The sequence below is a fragment of the Myotis lucifugus genome, unplaced genomic scaffold (assembly GCF_000147115.1).
Source record: "Myotis lucifugus unplaced genomic scaffold, Myoluc2.0 scaffold_33, whole genome shotgun sequence".
Taxonomy (NCBI): Eukaryota; Metazoa; Chordata; class Mammalia; order Chiroptera; family Vespertilionidae; genus Myotis; species Myotis lucifugus.
Genome location: NW_005871081.1, coordinates 2081072 through 2095219, shown reverse-complemented (window position 1 = coordinate 2095219; position 14148 = coordinate 2081072). Strand labels below are relative to the sequence as shown.

Here is a 14148-nt window from a genome sequence, read left to right as displayed (position 1 = left end):
CCTCCACACTGCTAGTAACACCACCGCTCCTGATGCCAAAATGATGGTGAGAGTGGAGAGAAAGTACATCAAACTCTCTTGCCAACCCATGTAAAACTCCTTCTAGAACCAACTGGAGTGGAAATAGCTATAAACCTCGTTCAGAGACTTTGATTCTAATTCCTAACGGGTGGCCAGACCTTGAAAAGGCCCTGTCCGGCCCCCAAGGCTGTTTGTTCATCTGGAAAGTGAAGTGATGGCCTTGGCTTGTCTCTGATCATCCAGAGGTCACCCAGCGATATCCTGGGCTCACAACTTGCTGTCCGGGAGGGTAACTCCCCGGAAGCTTGATGTCCCACCTCCCTGGCTATCACCTTGGCCTCTCTTCCAGGAGCCCCAGTCCGTGTTCTAAAAAGTGGTCTCTACCTGGTTCTCCTTTGACGCCAGGGACACCATCCAATCCAGGGAAGCCTTTGTCACCTTTTTCTCCAGGCAACCCAGGGCTTCCTAAAAGAAAAAACAAAGTACCAGCATGCCCATGACTTTGGGTTTTCCTTTGTCATCTCAGAAGCCCAAGCTCAGGGGAAGGCTCCAGCCCACCTACCTGGATAGCCAACACTTCCTGGTGATCCTTTGGGGCCCGGAGGCCCGGGCATGCCTGGGAGCCCGAGGCTTCCTTTTTCTCCCTTCTCTCCAGGACTTCCCGGGAAACCTGCTATCCCTTGATCTCCCTGTGAGTAAAAATCAGGGCCATTAATATTATATCTGCCCCCGAAACAGGTGTCCGTAGATGCTTTCCAGATCATCCTATACATTTTGGTGCAATAAAGATTTCCATGTGGGGTTCATGTCCAGCTTTCTAACCAAAGAATCCAAGTCCACACCTGAAAACAGGAAAATCCAACAACCCAGAGCACAAGAGCCAACTGTCGGCCTACTCCTCATGTTGCTTCACGCTCCCCCTCTCTCTTTCCTTCTCTGGTGACAGCTTGCTGCCCTTGCCCCTCAACAAGTTTCTAGAGTTTTCCTTGGGACAGGGTCATGAATGGAAGTAGAGAAGAGAGGCAACTTATAATAAGTTGAGGGAAACTGTTCTCTGTTATGGTTCATTGAATGTGCTGAGATGCTTCCTGAAAATTCCTAAGGAAGGATTTCCACTTGGATGATGGGAGGGGCGGTTTCCGTGCAGGCTGCTGTTACCTTTGCCCCAGGCTGTCCCGGAATTCCAATGCCAGGCCGGCCTGCTTGCCCCTTCTCCCCTTTCGCTCCTTTCTCTCCAGGTAAGCCAGGGGCCCCCTGCGAGCCCGGGATTCCAGGCACACCTTTCTCTCCAGGTGATCCTATAAACACAAACAATGGAAACTTAAATGTGTGAGGAGCAGGTGCTAATAATAAAAATTTAAAAAGCACCTTGACAACCAGTCACGACGAAGGTAAAAGAAGATGTGTCCCTTCATTTATTCATCTGTAAGTCATCCTGGCAGATGCCAGTCACCCAACCCATGAAAGCCACACAAGAAGACATTTCTGTATTTTAGAGACAATTGTTTCATAAAAAGAGATAAGAAATCTGCTTAGCATATTTACTTTCACAACCATGTGAGAAATGGTTTTTATGTTCTATATTCTACAATCAACTCTCATTATCTGAATGAATCAGAGTGGCGTGAGACAGGCCTTGAAAAGTACACGTGTACTTGGTTTTGTAATGTACGTGAGTAGCCAAACCTACTTATAAGTGAGTGCAACCAGAGACCTAGATGTTTCCTGTCTGGATGGTAGCACCCTGTCTGCATTAGCACCCAGATCAAGCTGAGTCCTAAGCTCTCTGCCTTCTCTCACGTGCCTCCTCTCTGGCTGCTGTCATCAGAGCAAATGCTGACAGCAAAGTGCTGATGCCAGTTCAGGACTAGGGCAGAGGGGCCCAGAGAATTCTGCTGAGTTAACATCAAAGGGCTTTAGCGGCATGAGATCATCAAAAGTTGATGGTCTACAGCCCATGTTTTGTTATTAAATTGTAACTTTAGTTTTTTAACAACGGTCATAGTCTCAGCCAAATTCTATTCACCCCCAGCTAAGAGACCATAAAGAAATGAAGATATGCGCTTGTGTAAAAGACACATCTGCCTGGATTATGTCCTCAGCCTGCAGCAATGCATGTGCATGGGCTAAAAAGAAGACACCTCTTCTAAACCCAACGTACCTGGCAGGCCCATTCCACCAACCGATCCTTTTGGTCCAGGAAGTCCTGGAGAACCTGGTGTTCCGCTGATGCCTGGATCACCTTTAGGTCCTGAAATAATAAAGAGAAAAACCAAACAGGTTAATGCCTACGAAATGTGCCCATTAACATTTCCTCAGCATGAGGGACTGCCATGCTGGTGAACTTGAACACTTCATACCTGGCTGCCCAGGATGCCCTGCTTGGCCGTCCTTTCCAGGCAGTCCTGGGGTCCCAGGGTCTCCTTGAGATCCTTTGTCACCACTTGGACCAACTTGTCCTACAGAACACACATGAGAAAATAGTGAGGAGCCATGCCTACTTAAAATAGGGCAGTGTTGCAGAAACACGGGCTGGTTTGATATTACAGGTGGAGAACCAAACCAGTGGTTAGGCAAGTCATTCTATCTCCATTGTTAAAACCTCCCTCCAGGTTACCTTTATCTCCTGGATCTCCCTTTTCACCCTTCATGGTGTCCATGTCAGTTTTATCCATGGTTCCAGGTTTGCCAGGGAGACCAACAGCTCCTTTTTCACCCTTGACACCAGGGTCTCCCCTGGGTCCTACAGAGCCCGGAAAGCCATGATCCCCTGTAGAGGAAAGAGAAGGCACCCAGTGAGATGTGACCAAGTATCTCAGAGGCAGTGACAAAGTGTGGCATTCTTTCTGGCTCGTGGAAACAACTGAGAAAGAAAGTGTAAAGCACTAATGGACTATCCAGAAATGGCATTAAATGGTAAGTATTACCTTTGGTTTTGAGTTACCTAGAAGAATCTGACCCAGGTCAATGAACAATAAAGCCACTTTCTAGAATTCATTTTTTGCTAACAATTCTAATATTTGTGACTTCACTTATTAGTTTAAATAATTTTGATTTTCTCTCCTCCCTAAATACCTTTATCACTCCTGTTCATGGTGCCACTCAATTCTATACAAACTAATAGAAGAGGAATTTTCCTGTTCTACTAAACAAATCAATCAATCACCATTTTTATGTCTCACACACAAAGTCATTTTTTTAAAAAAACGTTATTTTGGACCAAGTTAAAATACCAAGATAAGAAATAAAAATTAAGACATGAATTTGCCCAGTTTGTTCATTTGAGTCTAAGGATTCAGTTCCTGTGACCTCACATGACTGAAGCTTCCACCATTTCTCAAAACACACACACACACACACACACACACACACACACACACAAACACAGAATCTCAACTGTGTCAATAACACCTGAAACTTGTCTCCTCTCTAATTTGTTGGCAGAGCACACACACCATGAATTCCTACTGTAAGAGGAATCTTCCAGATCCCTTGCTTGATCTTCTTTTTTTTTTTTAAATATATTTTATTGATTTTTTACAGAGAGGAAAGGAGAGAGATAGAGAGTTAGAAACAGACATAGACATCAGACAGGCTTTTCTGAAGTTATCAGATCCCTACCTTTTTCACCCGGAAATCCTGGCGTCCCCGCTGGTCCTGGAGAGCCAGGCTGCCCTGGGGTCCCCATGACGCCCATCTCTCCCTTGAGACCTGTGGCCAGATGGAAGGACTGTGAATGCTGATGACATATAGTAAGGGTCATGATGAGGTAAGGTGTCGCCTCAGCATCACTTTGGGGCAGAAGTTCACAAATCATTTACCTTGAAACCCAGGAAGTCCTGGCGTCCCCTGCTGTCCAGGAGGACCAGGAAGCCCCGACTGTCCAGTTAGGCCGGGGAGCCCTTGAGTGCCTTTATCTCCTTTGGGTCCTGGCATGTCCAGACCTGGGAATCCGGGGAAACCCTTCTCTCCTTTCACTCCAGGTGGGCCTGAAGGTGGGTGAAGAGCAAATAACCTTTAGCACAGTGGTTCTCAACCTTCTGGCCCTTTAAATACAGTTCCTCATGTTGTGACCCAACCATAAAATTATTTTCGTTGCTACTTCATAACTGTAATGTTGCTACTGTTATGAATCGTAATGTAAATATGTGATATGCAGGATGGTCTTAGGCGACCCCTGTGAAAGGGTCCTTCAACCGCCAAAGGGGTGGTGACCCACAGGTTGAGAACCGCTGCTTTAGGAGAACTTACAGGTGTGTGCAATACACCTCAGTGAGCTTAATTGCTACTCTCTGCCGAAAGTATGTGAACCCTCCCCCGCTGGAGGTTGGGCTGGTTGTCACCTTCTCAGAGAGAGGTGTTTGGGGTCACTGAGGCAGTTGGTGGATAAACAATGTCCCAAGAAAAAGTCCCTCCTTCCTGCCATCAGTAGTCAGTAATTAGCACTCGAAACACCACCCCATCTCTCCGCAGTGTTTAGATCTAAGACTAGCTTCTCTTCGCACTTTTCGCTGATTGTCTTGCCATAGTCCACCATCACTGTCTTAGTTCTACAATTATCATCAAAGGCAAAGGAAGCTTCTAGACGTCGACTCAGATTATTCACAACTTATTAACTCTTCCATGGACAGATAAGACATACACACCCTCATTTTGAATTTGAAAAAGTTATTGACTGCACAATAAAGGGGAGGTCTTATAAACCAAGCCCAGTGGGAGAAGAAGAAACACACCTTTGACTACATTTAAGCAAACAACCAAACTTATTTCCACAAATAGAATTTACTTTTCGCCTTTTTAGTCACAGATTCTGCTAACTTCATGGGAAACTCCAGCATCAGCTCCTGTGCCGTTATGAATATGATTTGGGGAAGAAATCATTCTGGAAGAATGTCACATCACCTGAGGATCCTGGTGGTCCCTGTCTTCCGGGGGGGCCCATCAATCCAGGGGGACCAACTCCAGGAACTCCTGGAGCTCCTTTGGGACCTTGTAATCCAGGAGGTCCTGGGTCACCTGGTTGGGAAGAAATTGTGAGTAAACTGCATGGGGACCACAGCATGTTTCACAGCACACACTACCTACTTGTACAATAACCCACAGCAACAGAAAGCCATTATACTCTAGGCCTTTCATCATTCATTCACCAAACACTCAGAAGCTAATAGGTGCTCTGAGGACACAAAATAAACAGACCCAGTCTTTGCCACAGTCCAGATTTACTTGTAAGAAGTTACCTCTGATTCCCTGAAGGCCGGGGGGCCCGATGGCTCCATGCTCTCCAGGAATGCCTGGTCCCCCGATGTTCCCCTTCTCCCCAGGTGTGCCAGGAATGCCTGGAAGACCTGGCGCTCCTTTGAGTCCTGGCAGACCAATCCCGGGCTCTCCCTGGAAAGTCCCAAACACAGAGAAGCAAGTTCACCAGAAAAGCCCATGATTTTATCAGCCAAGTGCAAAAGTGCAGACTGTTAACTGATTCCGTGGTGCACTTAATAACACCTGCCCAATCCGCTTCCATCTGCAAAGCTTCCTCATACCTACTATGTCCTTTCTATCTCACTATGAGCCAAAAAGGTAGGCAATTTTTATCGTTTTCATTTTACAAAGAGGAAGAGGCAACCCCCCACCCCAATCACTTGTCTGAATGTGATTGGTGGCCTAGCTAATAGATATTTTCGTAAGAGGAAAAGTTCCAGGACAGGAACAGGACACCCTTTATGTAGTTTTTGCTTTAATGAAGGCTTTCACATCAAATTAAACATTTAAATCTATTTTATGAGTCAAAGGGCTTTGACAAATGCAGATGGTTAAAAATAAAGGAAGTATCTTGAGGGCCGGAGAGTGCTTTCCAAACAGCCCCAATGTAGGCGCTGACATAGGCTGTGTGAAGCAGTAGGTGGCCATTATGTCCGTCACAGTACCCTCTGGTGTCCACTGTTGGTGACAACTTCCAGATGAGGACTCTGGACAGGAGGGGGCATTGGTGACTAATCTACACATCCCAGCAGGAAATTTGCAAAATGTCAGGAACTCAATCCAAGGGATATTTGAAAAAGTACAGTGTTTTAAGTCATGAACCAAATCCTTAATTCCATGTGCATTTGGTGTTTACTAACCACAGAGTTAAAGTGATCCACCCGCCACCACCACTGACTAATGTTCAAATCAAGTGCAGGTTAGGAGTGTTTTATAAAGATAGATTTCCGTATGCCTCTCTTCTGTCTTAGCCACAGGGAGCAGGGACACCAGGAAGTTAGGTGTTTCTCAGGAAGGAGCTTCCCAGGGTCACTGAGGCGCAGCTGCCTCCCTGCACCCCTGCCCAGTCCCCACAGCTTTCCCTGCACTCCTCACAAAAAGGAAACAGGCCAGTGAGCTCTACATCAACAAAGGACTGCCCTTGGCCCTTTCTCCCTTTTAGGACTGATGCCTTCGGGTAATTTCACTTCCCTTCCTCATCATCAGAACAGAAACGGATCTATCCAAGAGTCAGTTACGCTTACTGAGAAGAATTTCAACTGTGAGCAAGTGGGCAGAGGGGATGTATGAGGGCAAGGAGAGTCCTGAAGTCACACTAGCCCAGGGGTTCCCAACCAGGGCCATTTTGCGCCCCTCCCTCCCCCGGGATGACATCTGGTAATATCCGGAGATATTTTTGGTGGTCACAACTAAGGTGGGTATGGCGTGCTCCTTAAGTATCACGGGGGAGGCTGCTAAAGATCCCAAATGTTTGGGGCAGCCCTCGCCACAAAAAAATCACTGGACCAGCAAGTCAATAATGCAGAGGCTGAGAAATGCTACGCTAGACCTTCCTGAGGGGCTAGTATATCTTGTAGGACAATGGCTTTCAAACAGCTTTCTTCTGCCACCTACAATAAGACAGACATTGTATGTTGAGGTGCAGTATACACACAAGCAAGAACATACTTGTAAAGTGGAAACAGATGGTTTTCCCCAAAACATTTAATACTATGTGCTGTGTACTTGGGTATTTTCTACTCTATGCTATTTCATTAAAAACCAAACATGCTGATCCCACAGAGCCCGTGAGATTACTAACCCACATTGTGTGTGTCCAATTAATCACAAGGGTGGAGGACACAGCCATCCAGAGAACACTTAGTACCCACCTTCTGGCCGGGTGGACCTGGGTTGCCAGGGAAGCCATTAATTCCTGGGCGACCTGGATTCCCAGGAAGTCCCAGATCTCCGGGCAAGCCATCAACGCCTATTTTGAAGAAACAAAATAATAATGAATGTAATAATGCTATTTCCCACTTTCTTCCCTTCTTTTACACTTGCTCAGGGGTAACTGAACTGATGGGAGGTGGCCAACAAAAAGGAAGCCCCATAGAGGTGGTTCTAAGAGGAAGATGAGATCATCTGGTCATGGCAGTGCCACCAGTGCCACCTGGGGGGCAGCTCAGAGGCTGTGGACCACTCAGACCAATCCCAATCCTTCCTTTCTTCTACTCAAAGATGTTTTCTTTCCTGTCCTACTCCCCCAAAACAAACACAAACACCTTGGTGTTAGCAGACTAAGAGTGGCACTTTAAACTCTTACTACCCAAGTGTGGCCATGCTTTAAGAACAGTGCTGTTGCCCTGATAGAGAGCTATGGAAGCTGGTCCACATTTTCACCAGACCTCCTGTGATTCCTGGATGCATTCAAGTTTGAGAAGCACTGGTTCTCAAATGGGGCTGCACCACACTGGAGGCACGTGGCGACATGTAGAGACTGGGTCCCAACCCAAAGGTTCTCACAGGCTTTCACACAGCTGCCCACATGGCTCCCGTGTGCAGCAAAGTCTAAGAGACGCTGGTTTACACCCCTCCTGTGGGATGTGGCAGTCCATGACCTGCAGTCATTTATAAGTTTGCAGAAGCACACACCTCAACGGCACCTGCTGTGGGGCTGTTGTGCTGAGGGGTCCCAACAGAGAGTGGACCTAACCGCCCACCAGCATCTGCACCTCCAAGCAGCTTTGTGAGGGCTTCTAATGAAGACCTTTATCAGTTAAACTTTACCTGTCATGATGGCAATGGTACGGCTCTCATATGGAATATAGTGGGGTCCATGAACATGGAGAAGGCCTATGCCTTCCCCCATGAACTTGGAGGGTCATTAAGGGCCTTCTGCTCTTTACACCTGACAGAAGTAACCACGTACATGGGTGGGTATTATGTGGCTCTAGGAGGAAATAGGCTGCTGTCTCTGGTCCGCCAAATGTCTAGGCTGTAACCATGACAGTAGGTGTGATGCATGCCTCTAGACAAAAAGCCAGGAGGCTGGACAAGTCTTTAAACTCAGCTTAGGCCAAATGGCCAGTGAAACTGGGGCCATGATGCCCATCCAAATGGGAAAGACACGCCCCCTATCGCTCATAGCACCTTCGCAGTCCTGACCATGTTCATCATGGCAAGTCTATAGGCCAGGGTCTACCTGAAAGACTAGTTGAATAAGAAAGCAACAAAAAAGAGTGAAATTGTCCTCTTTACTTCCTTACAACTTTCAGAAAGAAGTACTGGTTCTAAAATGTCAGCACCCTGTGGGGATACTAGCCCCATGTGCAGAGGCCTTGCCATCCTCGCACCTACCCCATGACCTTCCTTCTGACTTCCAAGCCCAGTTGGCTGGAGGTCCCACTGGCTGTGTATTTCCTTCACTGATGACAGAGAATTTCCTCCGGGTGAGTTTAAATGCATGTAGCATCTGCCAGCTTCCCGGGCAGCTTCCAGGCCCCTAATATTCCAACTCCACCAACCAAACCACTGTGTTGCAGGCACCATTTCCCCCATGGCTTTAGTGACTGACATCACTGCACTGTGAGGTCATGAGCAAGCCTTCCCATATCTGCACGGTCACTACTCGCATAGCGTCTTCATGTCCATTGCCTCGTACTCTCGTAAGTTTAAGTAAAGGTGACCAGAGAGAGCACAGCCCATGGTGCTGACCAGCCAGGGAATGAACAGCATCAAAGCTACGGTCCCACTCATGGTTGAGCTCATCCTGCAGGCTTACCTTTGGGGCCTGGAGGCCCTGGAAATCCAATCCCCGCCTGACCGACAGCACCCTTCTCTCCTGGGAGGCCAGGCCTTCCTGGGGTTCCAGGGAAACCTCGGTCACCTGTTGTGGGCAAGACCAGTGATCAGCATGAGAAAAACCTGAGAATGTTCCAATTCCACCTCCACGTGAAGTAGAACTTAAAAGTACCTTGGGGCCCTTGGAAACCTGGGGAACCCGGAAGTCCATCTGCTCCAGGGGGGCCAGGTAAAGGCATGACTCTTCCTGCTTCACCCCTGAGACCTGCGGGAAAAAAGCAAGGACATCACGTGAGCCCAGCATTTCGTCCTCTGAGCGTACTTTGTGTACCTGGACAGACACCTCCATCTGCACACCTCCATTTCCTCCCTCTATTTTTCTAGAATCTTTCACAGAGTGTTGTTCCTCCTCACCCCAAAATGTATGTCCAGAGTGACCTAGATTTGTCTGACTAAAGAATTCCTTCATGGTCCAAAGTAAGAATCAAGAAAAGCTGAACGGCCTGCCATGACAAAAGGTGAGATGGGCCTGGGGAATTTCTTCTTTAGTCTGTCTCAAAAAGTCAAAACACTTACTGTTCTCTCTCAATTTCTCAGCCAGTACTAATTCTGAGTTGCGTTGAGAGCAACCTAAATTATGTTCATCTGGTAGTAAGTTCTCTTCACAACGTGCCAAATGGATGGTTATGCATTACTGGTAACAGTGCAGCTGGACAGATGTCTGCTGTCAAGACCATCACAAGCTAGGAGGTGCCAGCCCAGCCCCCAGGACATTCGTGCATAGGAGATGCGCTGGGCGTCAGGATTTAGCTATTAAGAAAGGACTAAAGGGATCATCTCCAGGAATGTGTGCAGCAACTCTTCACATGCCTTACGAGAATTCAAGATACGTAGGGCCTCCCAGTGACAGCCAACACATTCTTGAGCTATAGAGTATAGGAAATGCCTCCCGACTGATTCCAACACGTACTTGCTATCAGTTCTACCCCAGATGGAGACTTTTATGGTCACCAGAGTAAACAGAGTTCTGGTGGATCAAAGAAGGTCAGGTTTCTAATCCAAAAGCTGAATGGGTCTGGGTGGCCAAGAAACTCTACACAATATGGAAAAAGACCAACAGCACTGCCAACAATGCCTTCTTCCCCATCCTACCAGGATGTATCTAGATGTACCCAGTTGGTTTTTCTGATAGTAGTTTCTGGCCAAGAGGAAGGTCTGATTCCATTTTGTAGCTCTGCAAGTTTTCAGATCCCAGAAGGACAAAGAACACTTAATATGTAGATTTTGGGATCAGGAGCTGAAGGGAAGTGATCAGTGGTCTCTTTTCTAATACTGGGGATCTTTCTAAGTCAAACTCAGTATTTCCCTGCCCCAAAGGAGTGACAAAAGAGACATTTCTTACTAAAGAGAGAACAATTATCAGTGGAGTCACAATTTGGTGCTAAGTAATCAATGTTCTCACAAACAATGAGAATGGTAATAATAACAGATACATTAGGATGCTAAACTTGGACTTCCATCGAAGACTTTCTGGGTCAGAATGCTTATGAACTTTATATTATGTCTTAATAAGTAAATAGTTCCCAATGGGCATAGGAATTGATAAAACTTGGGCTAGATGTATGACTGACGACAGAATTGGCAAATCTGTAAGCAAGAAGGCCATAATGTAATTGCTTCTACAGAGTTCTTGTTGGATAGTTTGATTATCTGCTACTTAGTTATGTTTTTCAGTGTTTACTAGTCACACAGTTTTAATCACCCAAAGTCCTTTCATTCATTGTTTACAGCTTTGAAAACATGTCTTAGTGAAGCACACTTCCTTTTCTCCTTTTATCCAAGCCATTCCCAGCCTCTCCTCTTCCCATTCCAGGATTTTCTAGATGTGAGTGTTCCATTTCTACCCTAAATCATACTCTACTAATAACTTATTGGGAGCCTATGTGTGCAAGACCCAGAGCTTTCCCTTGTACACCTCTGTCCCTGATAATAAGGCTGTAATAGAGCATGCCTGTGGGAAACCCACACATAGTCCTTTCTCCACGTGCTCTGCCAAACCCTGGACAGTGAGCTCCGGGGGGCAGGGCCATGTCTGTCTTGCTTATCATTCTGATCACCACTTAGCATAGTGCCTGGCACACACAGTCACAGAAAAAAACAGTCAGCAAGTGACTAAAACCAACATGGAATTAAATATCAATAATGAAGTTGACACTGTTATAGAATTAATCAACAGGCAAGGTACACTCTGTGGGATATCCAGAAGCCAAAATGGACTGACTGTGCCTGGGAAACACTGAACACAGATGAGAAAAAAAAAAATGGGCTTATGTTGAAATCACTCCCACATCAAAGGTTGACTTTAGCTGGTATAGCTATATATTTACTATAAGGAAAATCATCTATATATTCAAATGCTTTTTAGCCCAATCCTACATACTATCTGGCCCATCCTATATCATAAAAGTTTAATATGCTAAGTGTCCGGTGATCCGGTCAGCCATTCAACCAATCAAAGCATAATATGCTAATGATATGCTAAGGCCACTCAACCGATTGATCGCTATGACATGCACTGATCACAAGAGGGCAGACACTCTGATGGGTAGGTTAGCTTGTTGCTGGGGTCCAACTGATCGGGACTGAGCGAGACAGGCTGGATATGCCCTGGAGCCCTCCTGCAGTCCCTCCTCGGCAGGCCAACCTCCCATGTCCCTCCCTGGCCCCGACCCTGCACCACTGGGGTCCTTCAGCCTGGCCTGCACCCTCTCGCAATCCGGGCTGAGGGACCCTCCACCCCAAGTGCACGCATTTCGTGCACCATGCTTCTAGTCTTATATACAAATGAATGTACAAAAAGGCCAAAGAAGGACTTGCCCAGGTCACCTCTAGAAGAACTGAAACCAAACCCACATGCCCACATCACTGAGTCCAGGACCGCTGTGCATCTTTGTGCTGCACCTGAGGTCCTCGGGCCTCACCTGGCTGGCCGGGGGGTCCAGGATTTCCCGGGAAGCCCGCTTGTCCTTTGTCACCAGCGGGGCCACTTGGGCCATACCCTGGAGGCCCAGGAGGGCCGATGTCACCACGACTGCCAGGAAATCCAACTCCTCCGGGGGGGCCACGGTCTCCTTTTAATCCTGCTGAACCCTGAGATGAAACAAGAAAAAGAAATCTTATTAGCAGACATACCAACACTCCTGTCCATGTCACATTTTTACACACTCAGTAGTAAATAAGTACCAGGGTTTAACTGGCTTAAGCTATTTATTTACTATAACCCTTCTATAAAGATCAACTTGTGGTTAATAAATGAAACCAGCATTCTTTTCTCTAAGTTGAGCAATCATCCTCCCTCCCTTATCCTACATAAGGAGACACTTCAAAGAGTGAGGCATTTATATCTGGAATCTTCTTATAAAAGATGACCTGAACACCATTCACTTGAAACTTCACCACCCTTTCGACATGAGAAAATCTTTTCAGTTCCCCCCAATACATCAGAAGACAATGATCCATTATTATCCCATTATCAAGTCAACACCATCAACACCATCAGCATAGGGTTACAGACGAGTTTTCCCATGAACCATGAAACAAGTTCACTTATGACAATTAGCATTTAAGTGAGAATATGTAAATATGATACAAATTATTCTCATTATTTGCATGGCCATTTGTACAGTGCATGTTCAGAGTCTGGAAATAAACATACCGGGGAGCCTTTGGGGCCGGGCAGACCTGGATGGCCATCTCTTCCAGGAGACCCTGATCTGCCTGGCATGCCGGGTTGTCCTGGGAAACCTGGGTCTCCTTTGTCACCTTTGAGTCGCATGTCGAAGTAAATCTCACCAGGCTCTCCCTTGGCTCCTGGCTGGCCCATCAGCCCTGGTGAACCTTGAGGGCCCTACAAGGACAAAGTTTTATGAGACATTCACCCCTGGAGAAATTCATCCATGGAACACACAAGCATGGCTGGTTACACAGTCAACACAAAATCAAGAAGCCACCTCCTTGAAAATGGTGACGTGTTTAGAGTTTCTCACTCATTTACTAGAAGCCATCCAATAGCTATGACAAAGCCCTGATCTGACCTCACTTCTTGTAAACACTTTAAATATTCCTTTTAGGGATTCTGAACAGAGACTGGAATACAAGCAGGGGAATAATCGTGTGGCACTGGGTACCCAGCTCGTGGAATGGTTCTTAGGTAGCTTTCTTGGCCCTTACAACTGTTAAACATTCACAAGAACATTTTAGCAACTGTTGGAGGGCAATGAATGTGTAAGGTCCTGGGCCCAGGAACTGGAGAAATAGCTTCTAGGTGGAGATGGTGGTTAAGAATCAATGAGGGCTGGGAAGAGCCATGTTTTCTCTAACTCTAGTCACTGTTGAAATTGTCCAGGTTTAAGCTTACACTCCAAATTCTGGAGGAGAGGTTTCCAGGGCACTGGGAAGACAGGAAACTCTGGGAAGGGAGTGCAACAGAATGGACTTTCCCAGGAGACAAACAGAACATTTTTCAGTTCCTGGAAAGTTAAATCTGCAAAGTATACCCACACCCGTAGAGGGTTTCCCCACCAGCCACTCTGAGAGTTGGGGTTCACAAGGAAAATAGCCAAGGTTGGAAATAATTGTCTCCCTAGCTTGTTCTCTTAGGCCTGGGAGAGAAATCTCTTTAGCCTCCCTGCTGACTTGGCAGAATTTAAAACTCTTCACAATTCAATTAATTTGAATTCCTTTTTATAAACTCCCTCTCAAGCGGTTCTTGGATATCTGTGAATCACACATATGTGTGTCTATGTGTAATATATATGTCTCAAAGGAAGGAATTGGAAGACAAAAGACATACCAAAATGCATACAATATTTAGATTTAAGAAGTGGCTACCATTTATTAAGCGCATACCATGTGTCCCAATCATTGTGTGTGTGTGTGTGTGTGTGTATTTATATATATATATATTTTTTTTTCTCTGATTCTTATCCCAACTCTGCAGGAAAATATTCAAAGCACCTTTTAGCAGATGAGGGAGCTAATACTCAAGATAACAGTCAGAAAGTCTTATTTCTGGTTGTACTTTATCCC

General features: G+C 46.2%; 1 protein-coding gene across 1 annotated transcript in view; it reads right to left on the bottom strand.

Annotated features, from left to right (window-relative positions):
* Window positions 1-14148, bottom strand: part of COL4A1 (collagen type IV alpha 1 chain) — a 137818-nt gene that overhangs the window by 18054 nt on the left and 105616 nt on the right. Inside the window, 15 exon segments of the mRNA XM_014454194.2 lie at window positions 406-486; window positions 584-710; window positions 1180-1319; window positions 2183-2272; window positions 2382-2480; window positions 2639-2791; window positions 3643-3732; window positions 3843-4010; window positions 4924-5037; window positions 5259-5409; window positions 7149-7246; window positions 9041-9145; window positions 9233-9325; window positions 12042-12210; window positions 12776-12967. Of these exon segments, the coding sequence (XP_014309680.1) occupies window positions 406-486; window positions 584-710; window positions 1180-1319; window positions 2183-2272; window positions 2382-2480; window positions 2639-2791; window positions 3643-3732; window positions 3843-4010; window positions 4924-5037; window positions 5259-5409; window positions 7149-7246; window positions 9041-9145; window positions 9233-9325; window positions 12042-12210; window positions 12776-12967 (1870 nt within the window).